The sequence below is a fragment of the Poecilia formosa genome, unplaced genomic scaffold (assembly GCF_000485575.1).
Source record: "Poecilia formosa unplaced genomic scaffold, Poecilia_formosa-5.1.2 Scaffold148, whole genome shotgun sequence".
Classification (NCBI taxonomy): domain Eukaryota; kingdom Metazoa; phylum Chordata; class Actinopteri; order Cyprinodontiformes; family Poeciliidae; genus Poecilia; species Poecilia formosa.
In genome coordinates this window covers 705,325-721,941 of record NW_006800087.1, presented here as the reverse complement: position 1 = coordinate 721,941, position 16,617 = coordinate 705,325, and the positions used below count along the sequence as shown (strand labels likewise).

General features: G+C 38.6%; 1 protein-coding gene across 4 annotated transcripts in view; it reads right to left on the bottom strand.

Annotated features, from left to right (window-relative positions):
• Positions 1–16,617, bottom strand: part of LOC103145869 (clathrin heavy chain 1-like) — a 49,684-nt gene that overhangs the window by 28,359 nt on the left and 4,708 nt on the right. For 3 of the 4 annotated variants that reach the window (XM_016677139.1, XM_016677141.1, XM_007563506.2), the window contains exons 2-4: positions 9,795–10,002; positions 9,443–9,445; positions 7,497–7,765 (exon numbers count right to left, since the gene is read on the bottom strand). In XM_016677139.1, coding sequence (XP_016532625.1) covers positions 7,497–7,765; positions 9,443–9,445; positions 9,795–10,002 — 480 coding nt within the window. The remainder of the gene's footprint in view (positions 1–7,496; positions 7,766–9,442; positions 9,446–9,794; positions 10,003–16,617) is intronic. The other variant, XM_016677140.1, reaches the window with a different exon arrangement.

The window sequence follows — 16,617 nt, the reverse complement described above, 5'->3', positions numbered from 1 at the left end:
CCGAAAAAGTTCACCAGCCACTAAACGGTAGAAAAATGAAAAAGCAAAGAAACCTAAATGCAGAGGAAGAGATTAAAGGCATTCTTATGAAACCAAATGTCTCCCAACGGCACTGTGTTCACAGCACTGGCTGCTCTGCTGTAGGCGTACCTCAGGGTTGAGCAGATGTGTGTGCACCACGGCTCGTTTGATGTCGTACAGGTCGGTGTAGTGTTCGAGTGCTCTCTGCAGCAGCCCTGCCTTCTCACACAGCTGAGCGACGTGGGCCCGGTCATAGTGTGTGAACATCTGGTTCCCCAGGATGGCATCTGCTACCTGAAAATGTTCATTACACACATCAACACACATCATATTAAGAGCGACTTTTCACATCAAAGTGAGAATCTACAGCAGTGGATGAGTGAGTTCATTACAGGGTCAAAACTTTCTACTTTATTGCTCTCCTGTTTAACCCTTTACATTTTCCACATTATGATGCCAAACTTCTATGTTTATACAGATCCTGGGTATTAAAGTGGCGTTATTATGCATTTTCCACGCACATATTGCCATTTTTATACCACAATCAAGTAACTATGTTACCTTCAGTTCTTATAAAAATGCTGTATATATCAAACATAAATTAAAAGAAATTTGACTTTGCAATGTAACACCTTGAAATTGGGCTTCTGTCTCTTTAAGAAGCTCCTGCTCTTTCCAACACTTCAGCAAGTCATCACAACGTTTCTCCATGATGCCGTTTACAACCGTTCTTACCAGCGTTGGGCTGAGAAGTAGCATCTAAGATATAAAGCTCAAAAAATTTGATTTTACATAATCCTCCCCCCCCCCCCTTTAAAAAGTGTTTAATTATAAAAAGGAAGAAAAACCATATGACTTTCAAAATGAGATTGTTCTTCCAACAGGAAAACAACCCTAAACTCACCACCACATGCAGATCAAAGCATCCAGATTTTTATTGGTAAAAACCACTGAGGATCCATTTATGCTTTTCCTTATAGTTTAGTTATGTGCAGTCATTTTTGGTTTGTTTATTATGTGAAATCCTAATGAAATGTGTGGTAGTTTGTAGTTGTAAGGTGGAGTTTACATTAGGAGTGAATAAGTTTGGAAGAAACTTATTCACTCCTAATGTTTAGGGAAGGTTAAGGCAGCAATTATGACTAAAACCCAACTCTAACTAGTTTTACTCTGCAACTGTTTTTTATCTTTTATTCACCAATTCACCAATAATGTATACAAAAAACATTATAAAGTGACAAAAAGCAAGAAGGGATATTAATCTATAAAATAATTAACCAGATAATAGAACGAGTAATAAAAATAAAATAGCCAAACAAACAGCAAAACAAGAAAACAAACATGGAGGAATACATTCAAAACAATAATGAAACAGAACATAATTATTTGGTGTCAACAAAAATTAAACTGATTGATATGTGGATTAGGATATCCTTTTTTTTTAAATCATGGCAGTTATTTTCTAATTTGAATTATTTTTCTCTTCTCTAATTGATTAACAGGCGTCGCAGACATTTTTGGAAAGAAGTGGCCACTGAACTACATGTTCCTGGCTGCATGTCTCTGTTTATGCAATATGCTCCACATCCGCACAGTTGACATTCTTACTCGTTGTGGATACAACATCAATGGTGGCTAACGACTAGATGTAGCCATCAATTTCTCCAGTTAGGAAAAAGGAGCTGGTAAAACGGCTCACCTGGGGAGCGTGTATCAGGTTCATCTCAAGCAGACGTGTCTGTAAGTGTCCTTCAGCTGGACGGTTGTTCTTCAGAGCATCCAACAGGAAGGAAGTACACTGCTGAATCAGGCTGCCCTCCATGAAAACATCAACAATCTGCCAAAAAGAAAAAAAACAGCATGCACAAAAGTTAGGAATATTAAAGACTTTAAATTGTGCTGCAAAGCATCATTTCAGCTAATGTAAAAGTCACAGGTTATTAAACACCAGCCAGATGTTTCTGCTCCTTCAATTTTCTGCTTAACTTGTAATTCAAAGCAAGAGCAAGGATGTGGCTTCAAAGGAAGGAGGGAGTCACTGACTCAGTGGATTCTTGGCATTACTAGAACATCTGGAACAACACAGACACAGACCGATTCCCATCCAAGACACCTTTCCAGTTGATGTGCGCCATCGAATCAGATACGTAATTTTCTTTTAAACTTTGCAACATAGTTTTTATGCCACATTCTTCTACACTTTAATCATCATCATAGCTGATGGTCCAAAGAATAAATACTGTGAATTTACTGCAGATGGAGTTAGACCAGAAGGAGACAAGGACAGAAATAAAACATGAAAGGAACCAAGATAAAAAAGAAATAAAGAAATTTAGAAAGAAAGAAGAGAAACATGGAAAGAAACCTAAAAAGAGACAAAGAGAACATAAAGGGTGGAGAAGAAGAAGGAAACAGATGAAGGGTGGGAAAGACAGAAGAAGTAGAGAAGAAAAGATGGACAGAGGGATAATTCAACGTTTTGACAATGACGTAAGAAAAACAGACATTTTTACTTTTCTTTAATTTGTCCCATTTTCATACTAATCTGAACCTGGAAAATACTAAAAAAAACAAAAAACAAATAATAAATCACACTATCAAGGACTGCATCTGATGCTGCTCATATTACCTGGTTGATGTTGGCCAGCGGCTCCTCGTCTTGGACAAGCATTTGGGCAAACTGCAGTCCTTGGTCTGGGTTGACTCGCATTACGTTCCTCAGCAAAAACACCCAGTCTGGGGTGTAGCCCACCTACAGAGGCGCAGGAACAATGATGAATGTGAATCTGTCCGCACCTTTTTAAATACATTCATATTTAAGACAGACAAAACCAAAGATGATGATAATATATTATGAGAAAGTAAAATGGAGATCTGGTTACCTTTTTGGCATACAGCACTATCTTCTGGAACTGTCCTGTTTCTGCAAAGCACTGAATGACTTTGTTGGGGACATTTGCTCTGAGATAAACACTAAGAGCTAGCGTTGGGTCCGAGGCCTTTACCAGATCGCCCAGTTCCTCTGAACACTCCAGCTGCAGAGCACACATAGTCGCATTTACTAATTATGACAGTCGCATAACAGAGGAGCAGAAAACTTTCACCAGCTCCTACCTTGTCCTCCTTCAGCCATTTCTCCAGGAGCTGCTTGCGGCCCTGCTGCAGGACGGGCCTGCACAGCTCCAGAGACTCAAACTTGTTGAGCTGGCCCTGGTCCAAAAGAATCCCGAAGTACTGGAGCAGGGGTGAGGCCTGACCCGGCTGGGCTGGGACACTCTGGAACTTGCGAATGGTTTCTGCCGTTCGGAGGATACCCTGCAGGTCAGAACACATCAAACAATGGAGGAATTACTGGAGGAGGGAAAACTGAAAATTTCTACTGAATCTTTAGACAAATTTCATGGTGGTTCAGTAAAACTCACAAGAAAACTATTTTATTCTTTGAAACTCTGAATCATTGTAGATATGACAGTCTGCTAATCAAATTAACTAATTTATTCATATTGTGTTCTTTAACGTAAAATGAACTCAAGATTTAAGACCTTTTAAAGGCCATCATGAATGGAATTCAAGAAAAATAATACATATAATATACGAGAATAAATAGACAAAATTTAAGACCTGTGATTAATGTATTTAAAGTAAACGTATTTTTTTATTAATTTAAGACATTTTAATGCCTTAATTTTAGATAGATGAAGAATCTATTCATTACCGAAATGCACCTGGTAAGAGAAGAAAATGCAAGCGCTACACTTTAACTGCAGAGTCTGACGTACCTTGGGTGCAGATGCAGCAACCTTTGCAGCCTCTGAGTAACTTCCCTGGGCAAACAGAGTATTAAACTTTCTGGCAAAAAGCTCCTCAGCCCCAACAAGATTAGACCTCACGGCCATCCTCAGGGCCAGATCAGGGTTCTGCAGAACGTTTGTGGCATAGTTGACGATGTTTTCTTCTTCAACACACACTGACAAGACCTGTGACGTGTAGAAAAGGCAGTTGCAGTATGTCAATAAAACTCAATAAATTAGAAACAGAAAAAAAATTAGAAGGTAAATCTTTCAATGTACATTTAAGCCAAATTCACATTTTGCAAGTTTCTGGACTTCAATTTGGATCTCTACTGCCAAGCCCAATAACAACAACAACAAACAAAAAAAAACATTCAGCCAATTTTTGGCAATAAGTTTATGTTTTTTGGTGTCTGGAAAAAGAGCCGTTTCAAAAACCCACAGAATGTAACATTACAAATTAGGGAGTACCAGCACTCACCTAGCAACTCCAGCAAAGCACAACCAGTTACCTAGCAACCAAACTGAAGCTAAGCCCATTACTTAGCAACCAAAAGAACTCCAAAAGAACTCCAGCAGGTTTGGTCAGCTGGTTTTAATGTATGTGTTATACAATGGCTGCTGGAAATGACAAGTGTTTTGTTGTGCAGTAGGCTCTACTAATGCTTTTAAAAGATGTATGGTTGTAAAACTGTGCATCTGTTTTCAGACATTTTCATGTGTGAGTGTAAACATTGAGTTGGGGGGCGTGGCCACCAGCTGTTTATTTGGATTTAAAGTGAAACAGCTCTTTTTGAAAGGAGCTCAAAATAGGCAGAACTGAGCAAACTAAAATCTGACTAACAATGATTTTGTGCCTAAAATGTAATAAACATGCTTTGCATAGACCACAGACCCTAAGCTGCTCAAAGAGGCATAACAGGTCACCTTTAAGATACATTTTAGAGCCAGACAACATAAATCTTGAAAAAGCTACAAAAATAATATAAACCCTTTGATGATTTTTTTTTTTTAGCAAAATAAGTAAAACTGATACTTCCTAAGTAACAGAAGCTTTGTATTAAGACTCTTCAGTTTTTTTCCTCACCTGTCCCTTCTTATTAACGCCGATGATCCCTGAGGTGGCCTCATGAGGGGCCGTAACAAAGATAGTCTCTGCACTGATGCGGTTCATGTATATACACACTCCAGATTCCAGGTCGTACAGGTGAATGTAACCATATTTTGTGATCAAATATATCACACCATGCTTGTTCCCAATCTACAACAAAAGAGTAAAAAGAGATTTTAAGAATTCACCAGTCACCTAAAACTCTCAGGAGTTGAATAAGTAGCTGCCGTTCACTTACCTGCATAGCTACAGGGAAGTCTGTCTGGGCCTCTGGAGGGAAAAACACATCCACTGCTTTCTTAGCAAATGGCTGGTTTCCTGCAGCGGGCTGACCAACTTCAATGATGTGCAACTTTGAGGAGAAAGTCATCATGCATAAATAAAATAAGCACAGCAAGTAGGACGTAAAAGAAACTCGTTAATAAACCTTCACCTTTCCTCCCGCCTGTGAGCGCACAGCAAAGCAGAACAACGTGGAAGGTTTGGCATTTCCTTCCACTTTGAACTCCCCGAAGGCAGCGGCGTGGCCCTCAATGGGCTGGGAGACTTTCCTGTCAACCGAGTACAGCTGCATCGCCCCCACTACGCGATTTTGCTGCAAAGATTAACAAAACTGAACCTCAGACTCATGGGACTGTCAAAACTTCAAGCCGTTGAGTTGTGATGCAACACAGTGTAACAAAAGTTCAAATTCGCTGTTCGACTGTTGAGGGTTTAAGATAAGACGTTATAATTGGGAAGAGTGATTACTTAAACAAACAATGAGGAGCCACGAGTCAGTGCTGTGGGATGGAAACCGACACAATGTTTCCAGCAGGAGGTTTGTTTATGAGAAAACACCAGAAAAGTGTTTTTTTCCAGTGTGACTAAACTGTTTTCCAGTCTTTTCCTCCCTCGGTTTAATTTCTCTTCATTAGGGCATTCTGAGAAGCTTTTATGTGCGCAGCTTAGGTGGAAGCAGAGCTTCCTGTTCAATAACAGTGAAACCCCTCAGGTGTCTTTCATTAACTCTAGCTGACAAACCATCGGACTGTTCAGGGAGAAAAATGCTTCTGCAGGGATTGAGAAGTTATCCCAACTCCTTCTGTTATCCAGTAAATATCTAAGGAAATACTTTACTTCCCTCGACTAAAAACTAATCATCTACTTAATGTTATCTTCAATTTTATTAGGAAAGTGTAATTGGAGTGCATACTTTGGGCAGTTTTGGCCTATTCAAGGATGAAAACAGGAACCATTTCCCAACTGAGGTGTAAATTTTACTCAAATCCTCAAGCTATTAAATTTGATCCTGGACAATCTAATCATATCTGAACAGATCAAATTTTGAATGTTCAACCCAAAAAAAGTTTTGTTGTCTGAACTCAGTCTGAGGGAAAACCTGAATCCTCTGGAGCAGCAGAGTCTTAACTTGCTGCAGTGAACATATGTAGATAATATACAGATCTGAAAAGAAATAAAGAGCCCACTCTTTAATAATAATGCACTGCACTGACCCCCATTGAAAACCTCCTGATTATTCCACCAAATATTGATTTCTGAACTCTTCATGAGTTAAAACATTAGTATTGTTTTTTTCAAAATTAAGATAAACTTGTTTTCTTTGCATTATCTGAGGTCTGAAAGCGCTCCAATTTCTTCATTATTTTAACAGTTTCCCATTTCATCCAAACAAATATTAATTTTTTTGTTTGGAATTTCAGAGACATGTCAGTAGTTCTTAGAATAAAACAACAATGTTCACTTTACTCAAACATATACCTATAAAAAGTAAATAAGAGACATTTAAAGTGGTCTCTTATTTTTCAAGGAACTGTATATTATTTTGCAAAACACATCAAGACTTATTTGCGCCATTAATGCTACACCCAGTTACATTTATCAACTCCATAACGATCTTTGTTCAACAGCAGCAACTAATATGAAAATGAATGACTGCTCATGGCAGTAAAGTTTTAAAAAATATACAGTTTGAATGCTGTTTAATATGTTATATATTATACACCATTCCTAAATAGAAATACAATATTAAATAAATTTTAACTGATAAAGATAACCTGAGTAATATTGTTCACTGTTCTATTAGCCATTTATCTTTAACAGTTTTTTCTACTTTTACCATTTATGCACAATGATTCACCTCAACTAAAATTTCTCAAAAAAATGAGGAAAAACGTGAATAGAAGTTTCAACATATCAACAGAATGAAAGTATATGAAACTGATTAAATAATCTAAGACATGGCTTTTTATGCAACTCACACCTGATGTAGATGCTTTCTCCAGAAAAATTTCCATGTGCATCACTGTAAAATCTAACAAAACGTGAGAATCTGATGCTCTGCCTCCTCATTAAAACTCTAAAATAAGGAGAAAACAGCAGAACCGTCTCCTCCAAGTGTTAACACCCAAAAAGCATCCTAGGAGCAGCGTGTTAAAGCTTTGTCTGTAGGAGACGCAGAAATATGTGAAAGTTTTTTCACTCTGATTTTTTTTCCGAAAGGGCTGCGGACCAGAGACGTAAAAGGTAATTACAACTTGAGGGGAGACGTGCTGAGGGGTGTGAACTCGTACCTGTGCAGAAATCCCGATCAGCAGTAACCACTTCTGTTGCTCGTCGGTTCTGTAGTTGATGATCTGACATCCCGCCAGGCTGGCGTGCCGATCGAACACTTTGGTGGGTTGGGAATCCCCCTCCATGCTCCAGTGGTAGACCGCCGTGTCCGTCACCAAGGCGACGGTGTTCACAGATATCCACTTCCAGAACATGACCTCCTCCGTGGTGGTGTGAGCCTTCATCTTACTCTTCATCTCGATGTTGAAAATCTGCAGGGTTTTGGCAGCTGTGAGGATGCATGGAAACGCAGAAATCAGACAAATTTAAGACGTAATGATGGTTTTTTTTTCGTTTGTAGATTATTTCTCTATATTAATGCTCATTGACATGTTCGCCTGTCATAAGGTGAACATTTTAAGGCAGACATTTTCTAGCATAAAGAAAAAAAACTAAATCTAAACTTGAATTTGAGTACATTTATTCAGTCAGAGATAATCCTGTTTAAAAATTGTTTCTAATACCTGATTTTTAAACAGCAGTCACTACCAGCTAAATGCAACCAAAGCAGTTAATGAATGTATACTTTACTTTTTTTTTTTTTCTTAAGAGTCCCTGGGAACTTTTAGCCATCCACAATAAAATATGACGTAACACAGAGACCCATTTCCTTTAGCCTTCAAAAACCAGCCTAGATGAGGAACCATATTTATGGACTATCAGGTGTGAAAATAAGCGTATTTTTACATTTGAAAAACCTGTTCCCCTCCTCACCTGTGGCAGCGCTGCACCAAGAACCAATGAAGGAAACGACATGAAAACCCATGAAGAAGACATGATCGCACAAAACTAACAATCTTGTTTTAATTCCTTACTTTTGAAAATGGTTTAGAGTTGAATGGAACAACAAAATATTTATCCCACAAAAAAACTGTAGAAAGTAATAGTTTGTGAACATCTGTTCTGTTCAGGACCTTTATTCACACAAATCTCAGTTGGATTAATGACTGTCAGTGTTGTGACTGACACTGAAGAGCATAAGACAGGTGCCAAGACTTGGAGGGACTTGCGAAGATTGTGCAAAGTGAAATGATCAAACATCTCTCTACACCAATCAACTTTATGAAATGTAATATAATTGAGTTCTGCCACACCATCAGGATTTTATATGCTCATTGAATGAATGTACTCAAATAAAAGTTTGCATTTTCCAGCGTGAACATAACTATTACAGTACAGGATTGATTTATTTTAAGGTTTTTTGCACATCTTTAAGCAGAGGTTCCAGCAAATTGTCAATCTGTAATAATATGAATACCACAAAGTGTTGTGTAAGCCGTCGAAGCCTCACTTTGTGCACCCAGCTGACATTTGCACCTAGAATCAACTGGCCTCCAGCTACAGGAAGCAGATGGCAGCTTTGAGAAAGGTCATAATGGCTCGCAGTAACTGAGTCACAGCACTGCTTCTGAGCTCCAGAATAGACTGGTTAGCTTCGTATGCGACCAAGTAACAACCTTCATTAGCCATTAAAACCCTCAACATAACAAACAGGTGAGGTAATGCATGAGGTTAGTGAATACTGGCTCTGTTGTGCAAACAGCCATCAGCACAGACAGGCTTTATGATAAGCTAATGGGTTGCCTAATTAACAACAATGATATGGCTACTGGCTCACGCAGGCGTGCAAAGACCCACGCAGGGCTTCAGCGCTTTTTACTCTAATATGTGATGATTTCAATACGACACACACACAGCCATGCCAACGCGTGTTGTTCTCATAAAAGAGGTGCATCTGCCAGCAGGTTAGATTAGAACACAGCTTTGGATTATTTTGCAGCTGCAGGGTGGTCAAAATGCCTCTGCATGGTTGTTAGAGACACTTTTATGAGAGAGAGAGAGAGAGATGGCTACTGTATCATCACAACGGGGTGCCAGACAGGCAGACACACAGAAAGCAACTCACCGTCTGAGAAATTACAGAAAGCAAGGGAGGAGAAAGCAGAATGTCAATCAGGTAAGAGTGACAGGACAACGTTAAGGAGGGCCAAACGGGGGCGAGTTATTCCCAGAGTGAGGGAGGAGGAAGGAGAGAAAAGGCATTACAGGCAGATCAGCACTTTCATTTGTGCTTTCCGGGTTATATTCACTAAGAGATAATCAATATGACGAACCAATTAGGAACATTGAGAAAACAGACTTGAGTGCGTTTGGCCAGCATTAATCATTGCATGACTCTTTTTCTACTACAGTTAATTGTACTGGAGACAGAAATAACTTTCATACAACATAATGTACAACGAATTTCACCATCTCACCTTTCAGCGCGATAACCTTGCTTGTGGGGTTCATAATGGCGCTGTCAGCGGAGATGGGCCTCCTGATTGGGTTGTTGGGGTCGGACATGTCAACGATCACCACCTGGTTCTGCTCGCCCACTTTCTCCCGGATGCAGATGAACTTGTCTGACTCCATGGTCAGGTAGCTGAAGCCGATGTTAGCTGGGTTCACACCCAGGTTCTGCAACTGGAAATTAATTAAAAAAAAAACAATGCAAGAGAATAAAAACACCAGCTGGAACATCAAGTAGATGGTTTAGAGTGAATCTGGATACAGAACCAACAGGGATGCTTTGGAAGTGAAGTCAGTAAAACAAACGCCACACACACACACAGGCTTTCACAAAACATCTTTAGGTTCTTTCCTTTTTATTTTAATTATCAAATTGTCAATCATTTAGTTACATTATAAAATAAAACTACATTCTGTTGTTTGCAGGTTGCTAACATCTGCCGTGTTCCTGATGTCCAGGCAGAATCAGAGGCCCAAAACAAATCTGTGCAACTCCTTGGCCAGCAATGTCTGTCTACATGCCTGCATTCAGTCTCCATGGTAACCAGCTGTTTCACTGTCCAATCATTTTAGAGGGAGTCCCACAGCTTTCAATCCCACCCATTCTGGAAATGTAACAATTTACAACATGGGTGCAGAATATCAAGAAAATATGGAACTGTGATGCTATTGCTGAAAATTGCAAAATTGTTAATTAACTCACATTTTCTTGATGCTTCTTTACTATTGCTCAATATCCACACCCCTCTCTATGAGCAAGGGAACAAACATGTAAATTAGGTGTAATAAGAGTGTAAACAGGAAAGTTAAACTGCCAAGACAAGTTTTCCAACATGCAGACACATGAAATTTAATATTTCACAAACTACAATGTCCGAGCAGTGATTGAAGATTGTGATATTCTGAGGATGATGATGATTCAATAGATTGTGCATGTTTAATTTCTAACTCTCTCGACATTTTAACCACTGATTCTGATTTTCTAGTCTAATAACTACAACAGATAGGGGGGAAAACATGCTACAGGTTGTTTTATGGTGCTAGTAGATTTGAATCTAAAAAATTCAGGGACTATTTCATGCTGATTTTTATTTAATCCAAATAACTTTACAGTACATCCTGTTGGTTGATGTGTTTATAGAGCAAAAATGGTCAAAGTTATTACATTTTGATGCATTTAATGAATGTGATACGAGAAAAAAAAAACATATTTTCACTAATCAGACCTGATTATGGGAATCATTTTGATTTCCGGACCACTGATTGGTGCATATCTAATTATTGCCTCGGTTTTCAACTCAGATATTCACCAAAGCATCAAGATACAAGTTTTTTGGCAAACCAACCACTTCTGGGTTTTGGATAGAAACATGAAGTCTTTAAACTATATTATCTCTCCTATTATGTCATTGTAGAGAAGAAACAGAGATTATTCAATATTGTCCAATAAAACATTAACACAACTGACATACATGAGATAATGAGCAAGTGTTCAGTTGGCTATTTTAAAGTCGTTTCATCCAAACATGTTAACATGCACGAGAGAATTTGCATTTTACAAACAATGTTGGAACTAAAAGTTACTCAACAAAACTTCTTTAATGAATCTGGGGCGGGGGGGGAAGTCCCAGGGAAAATGTACATGCTAGCAGCTGATCTTTGCTTTGCTGGGATAACCCAGTGAGAGCCACATCAAAATATAGTTTTGATAAAAATAGCACCAGATCTGCTCCAGTCCTCCAACTATTATCTCAAAGGGTGTTTTCCCACACAGGGGTCACAGAGAGCCAGCGAACAACCACAGAAACCTCCGACGAAACTAAAGGTTTTCTTTTAAACACCTACTTCAGCTCTTTTAACACTAAAATGGTGTAAAATCTTAGCATAAGTGAAAACGTAAATCCCTCCAGCTGCAGCCGGACCATTTGTCTGAGCAGAGAGAGTGGAGCAGAACAGGCATTCTCCGTCTGATGACTGAACTCCCTGCATTATGCAGTCTGAAGCAAGCAGAAAGGAATCTTTACACTCATCACAAGGACCACACTATCTCCCAGTTGGCTGGAACAGCAGGACAACAAATCATTGGAAGCCATTTAAGTCGGGTCTTCAGCAAAACAGGAAGAAAGAGGCGATCGTAAATCAGGGTCGTAAACCGGGGCGCGCCCGTTTAAGTCCACTTTTAAACAAGAAACGGTTTCCAATCTAGGAAATTATCATTTGCTTGATTAAATTCATGCTTTACGTTAAAAATTGGATGTTTTGCCCATTTGTAGACAGGCAAACACACACAACTTTAAACTTTCTATTTATTTTTTTTAATCCACTCTCTTCACCTGACATTATTTGCCTTTATCTGAAGCACGCAAAAATCGATGAATCTAACAGGGAAATATAAACTATACCACCTTTAGTCCTTTTGTTACTTTGTGGTGATTCTTTTTTTCCTAATAAACATGTTGGATGTGTCAGCTTTGCAAGGTCCTAAAACTCTCCCGAGATGTTCCACAATCATCCGAGAAGGCCAGTTTCCATGAAATTTCGAAGCCAGGTCTCTAAACTACCCAAATATCTCTCTGGGACAGAGTTTCCCACTGAATGCAAGACAATAAAACAGAGCTGGAAACCTCCCTTAGTTACAGACTGCTTCATTCTGAACAGGAATGCACAATATTAAAAGCATGTGGTGGCAGTATTTTCGTAAATACCACAATAACAGTATTTTGAATGCCCAAAATTCTTTGTATCCTTCAGCATCTAAGGCAATGAATGTGTAGGATTCAGCCTGAAATTTCCACTGACATGCATTCTAACTGAGGATGGGCATTTAGTGCATCATTTATCAAATCTTATAGTGATTTTGATTTATCATTTTCAAGATAAATTCTATTAGTTTTACTATTTTCTATGCTATTTGTTTAATGAGAGTATCAATACATACTCAAATTTTAAAATATGCAGCTTAATGTGAGCCAAATCACTCTTCTTTATGTGACTGGTGTTCTAAAGAACCATATTGCAAATGGAAATGTTTTGTTTTTCAGGAGCAGCGTTTATGGTTTCGGGGTTATAATTGCTGTGCCATCCAGTCATATAAAAACAGCAGGAACAAATAGTTCTTATTGTTACTTTTATTGTCTTATTGTCACAATTGGACTACAAAATATTGTTAATCAGTTCTTTGCAAAACTATTACTCTGCACATTGCTCCAACACATAAACAACCTAATCATAGTTATCTGCTCTTTGCACAGATATATGCATTTTGTCTGTTTTTCCACAGATGTATTCTCACTAATACTACTTTGTATAAAAATTATTGTTTTTTTTTTAACATCAGCATCTATGTGCTTCTATCTGAATAACATTTTGCAGCTGGTACACTGAATTCACACCGAGACCCAAATAAAGGATTACCGTTTTGTCGTCTATTAGGATTTTCTAGAAGATTGATCTGCAGGACGATGTGCAAATGCAGCTGTGGATTTGACAAAAGCCTTTCCTGAGAGTGACGTGTGGATGCAGGGATAAGTGTGGAACCAAACTCCCAGGATATCCTCATATCAACCAGGTCAAATTTCTCTGCACAGCACATTTCAGCAAATAGACAGTTCAAAGTGAACTACATTATAAAAAAATAAAAAAAACTAATACAGTAACCAATCATGAGACGAGCAAGAAATACTGCATTTTTGTCAAATCCCATTAAAAAAGCAAATAATAATATAAACATAAAATATATTGATCGATATATTGATCGATGTTCCAGTAATTATGAATCAAAGGCAGCAATAAAACGGTGAAATTTCAGCCTTGATTTAAAGAAATTTGAGTTTCAGCATCATTACAGTTTTTTTTAAGTTTGTTTTGAAGCATAAAACCAAATGTTGAACATTTTAAGACATTTATGGCATAAAAACAACTGATTCTCTCATATCACTAAGAGAAAAGAAATATTAACTTCAGATTGTAGAAAAAATAGAGTAAAGCTACTTTGGGTTTATTTTTGATATTCATTACATGGTGGGAAATAAAACAAAAATGCAGTCATAGAGCTTTGTGTTGATTGTTTAAATTAATGTTAAGAAGCACCAACAAAAAAAAGTGATACAGGCGTCTTGAAAAAGGCCACAGAGAAGACCTGAGGGCGATCAGAGCCATATGCTGCCTCTCCTGTAAGGACTGCCAAAATGATCCAAGGGTCCAGAAGGGAGGAAGCACAACAAAGATGGTAGGGGACAAGATGAAGATGAGAATGTGAGGAAGAGCTGAAGAAAACGTTCAGCATCGAGATAACATCCAAACAAGGCAGTGTGGAAGCAAGGAACAAAACACACGGCTGAGAAGTTGGCCTATTCGGAGCGGTAACACACTCCTTTGGCATTTTACAGTTCAGGGTGGGGCGACTGACTCACCAGACGTTTTAGCAGAAGATTCCAGACTAAAAATCACACTTCAGCTCTAACCTACCACAGACCCATAAATTACCTCCATCGATTCCTCACACATGACTGCGCATTATCTTTCTGTAAAAGGTGGGGTTAGATATCACAAAAACAGCATTAATGCCGATGCAGCTTGGATGGTATGTGGTGAGTCAAAGACTGGCTGGAAGTGTTGCATCAGCAGCTCAAGTGAGGAACGATGCAAAAACACTTCCACATTTTTTCTATGATAAATTGTTGGACAAGTCGAGCTGGTAGCTGGTCAGGAAAGAAGGTAAACTAAAGTAAAAACTTCCCCTGACAAATTTAAATTTTCTCTCTTTAAAGTCGCAGGCGGTATTAGCATCTTTCGTCTCCTTGGATGTTCAGACACTTTTCAAATTCACGTTGCATTCTGGTGGTAGCTTTTTAAAAAATAAAAACTTTTGGTAGACGATTTTAACTTGCTCAGAGTTCACCAACATAAAACAAACCAAATATTACGAAAGCTTGGGAGGATCTTTTTGAACTTACTAGAGATGCACAAATGACTTCCAGCTGTGAATGAAAGGTCAGAAACTGATAACTGAAATGTACCTTCCAATAACTAAATGCATTGAGTAGAAATACCTGAAGAAACACAGAGTACTTTCAATACAGATCAAAGGTTAAGGACAATTCAGGAATGGGGATTATTTTATAAAAGATTTCTGCCTCTATCAAAATATATTTTTCTCTATTATCTGTTATTCTCAGCTTTAAAACAAAACATAAGACCTCAAAGAGAAATGTTTTTGGTACCAGAGCGTCTATAATGTTGCATAGGAACTATTTTCTTGCAGCTTTTTGTAGGAGAAAATGGTATATAGTATGGCAGCTTGATCATTATAGACTTTTAAAGTCTTCTAAAAACACAACTCTGAATAAAAATACAAACCTAAAAGTAGAAACATCCAACTGAAGGTGCCAATATCAAGTCCTGCTTTCTTTCAAAACTATTCCCTCAACATAACCGCTAAGCCCAACCACAGACGCCACCGTCATTTACAAGTGGTCCACTTTGTCAAGTGGCTGTTTTCCTTGCATGTGTGAACTAAAAGACAAGCTGGACAGCAGTCAGAAAATGCCTAAGCAACCAACTTCATTAGCTCACCCTTCAGTATTTATATTTTACATGCTAAATCTACTTTTTTTTAACTTCTCCCTGTGCTCTAATGCAATCATATATTAATGTTCTGAGTCCTGTGGACCCTTCAGATCATACACGAGTTCTGGAGCCTAAAAACACTTTTCCTAATGTTACTCCCCACCTGCTGCATGAGTCAACGCTCTTATAGCTTCTACATCTATACTGTTAAATGTTTGTTATGAAACTTTTGACCCAACTGCTGTTTGTGTTAAAATGTTGCTCTTATCTAAAAAGCAATTCCTTTCCCTCAGTTTATGCCTGCACTGTTGAGCTTGCTGCAGTAAGGCCACCCACAGCCGTCTGTCAGTGGACGGTAATGTAGTCCTGAGTGGGACTAAAGCTAAAAAAAGCCCCAACAAAGAGAAACAGACTAATGTGGATTTTCTAAAGATTGAGTTGTGTTAGCTGTTTTAAAGGATTTGTTTTAGTTTTCCCTTTTGTTTCATTTGTTTTTGGTCTCGACTCTTCAGCAGGCTTTTACATTTAGGCAGTACGATGCATAAATGTGCATTGCTATATAAATGACCTGAATTGAAAACCATTAAAAACAATGCAAGCACTGTGGGTGAAACAGCTCCTTCAAAGCTTTTACATCAAAGTTTCAGTGACTGAACACAGGCGCACGTCCTCATCCCGGTCAATGCCTGTTCTGTTCCTCTGCTTCCTTCGCTGATGTAATTTGCTGGACCTAAACAAGTTCTGTTTACATCACATGTCCATCAAATGCATCCGCCTGCTGCCTGACGCAGGGCATCGTTTCACAGGCAGAGATGCTGCTGCAGAAGCTGCTGCAGGGTTGCAGGTTAGAGGCATTAAACAGCTTGGCAGGACAGTTTTCAGGAGGTTTAGAGCTGCAGGACATTTTGGCACTTACTCATGCTGCTACAGAACGTAGGCTGCTGCACACACAGAGCTGAACGAGCTGCAAGTGACTCTCACTTTCAGAGCTCAGCAGACCTTTTCATCTCAACGCAGCATGAAGCGTGATTATGAACTTCAGAGCATAAAGCTTACTTAAGGAACCCAGCATGACAGATGTGTATTTACTTTAATCTTTAGACAGAGATGGGAAAAGTGAGCCATCTGCGACAACAGAAAAATCAATTATTTGGGTTTCCTACACATTTTCAGGCTCAAAATTCCAAACATATCCAAATTCAAAGTTGTTAATCACATATA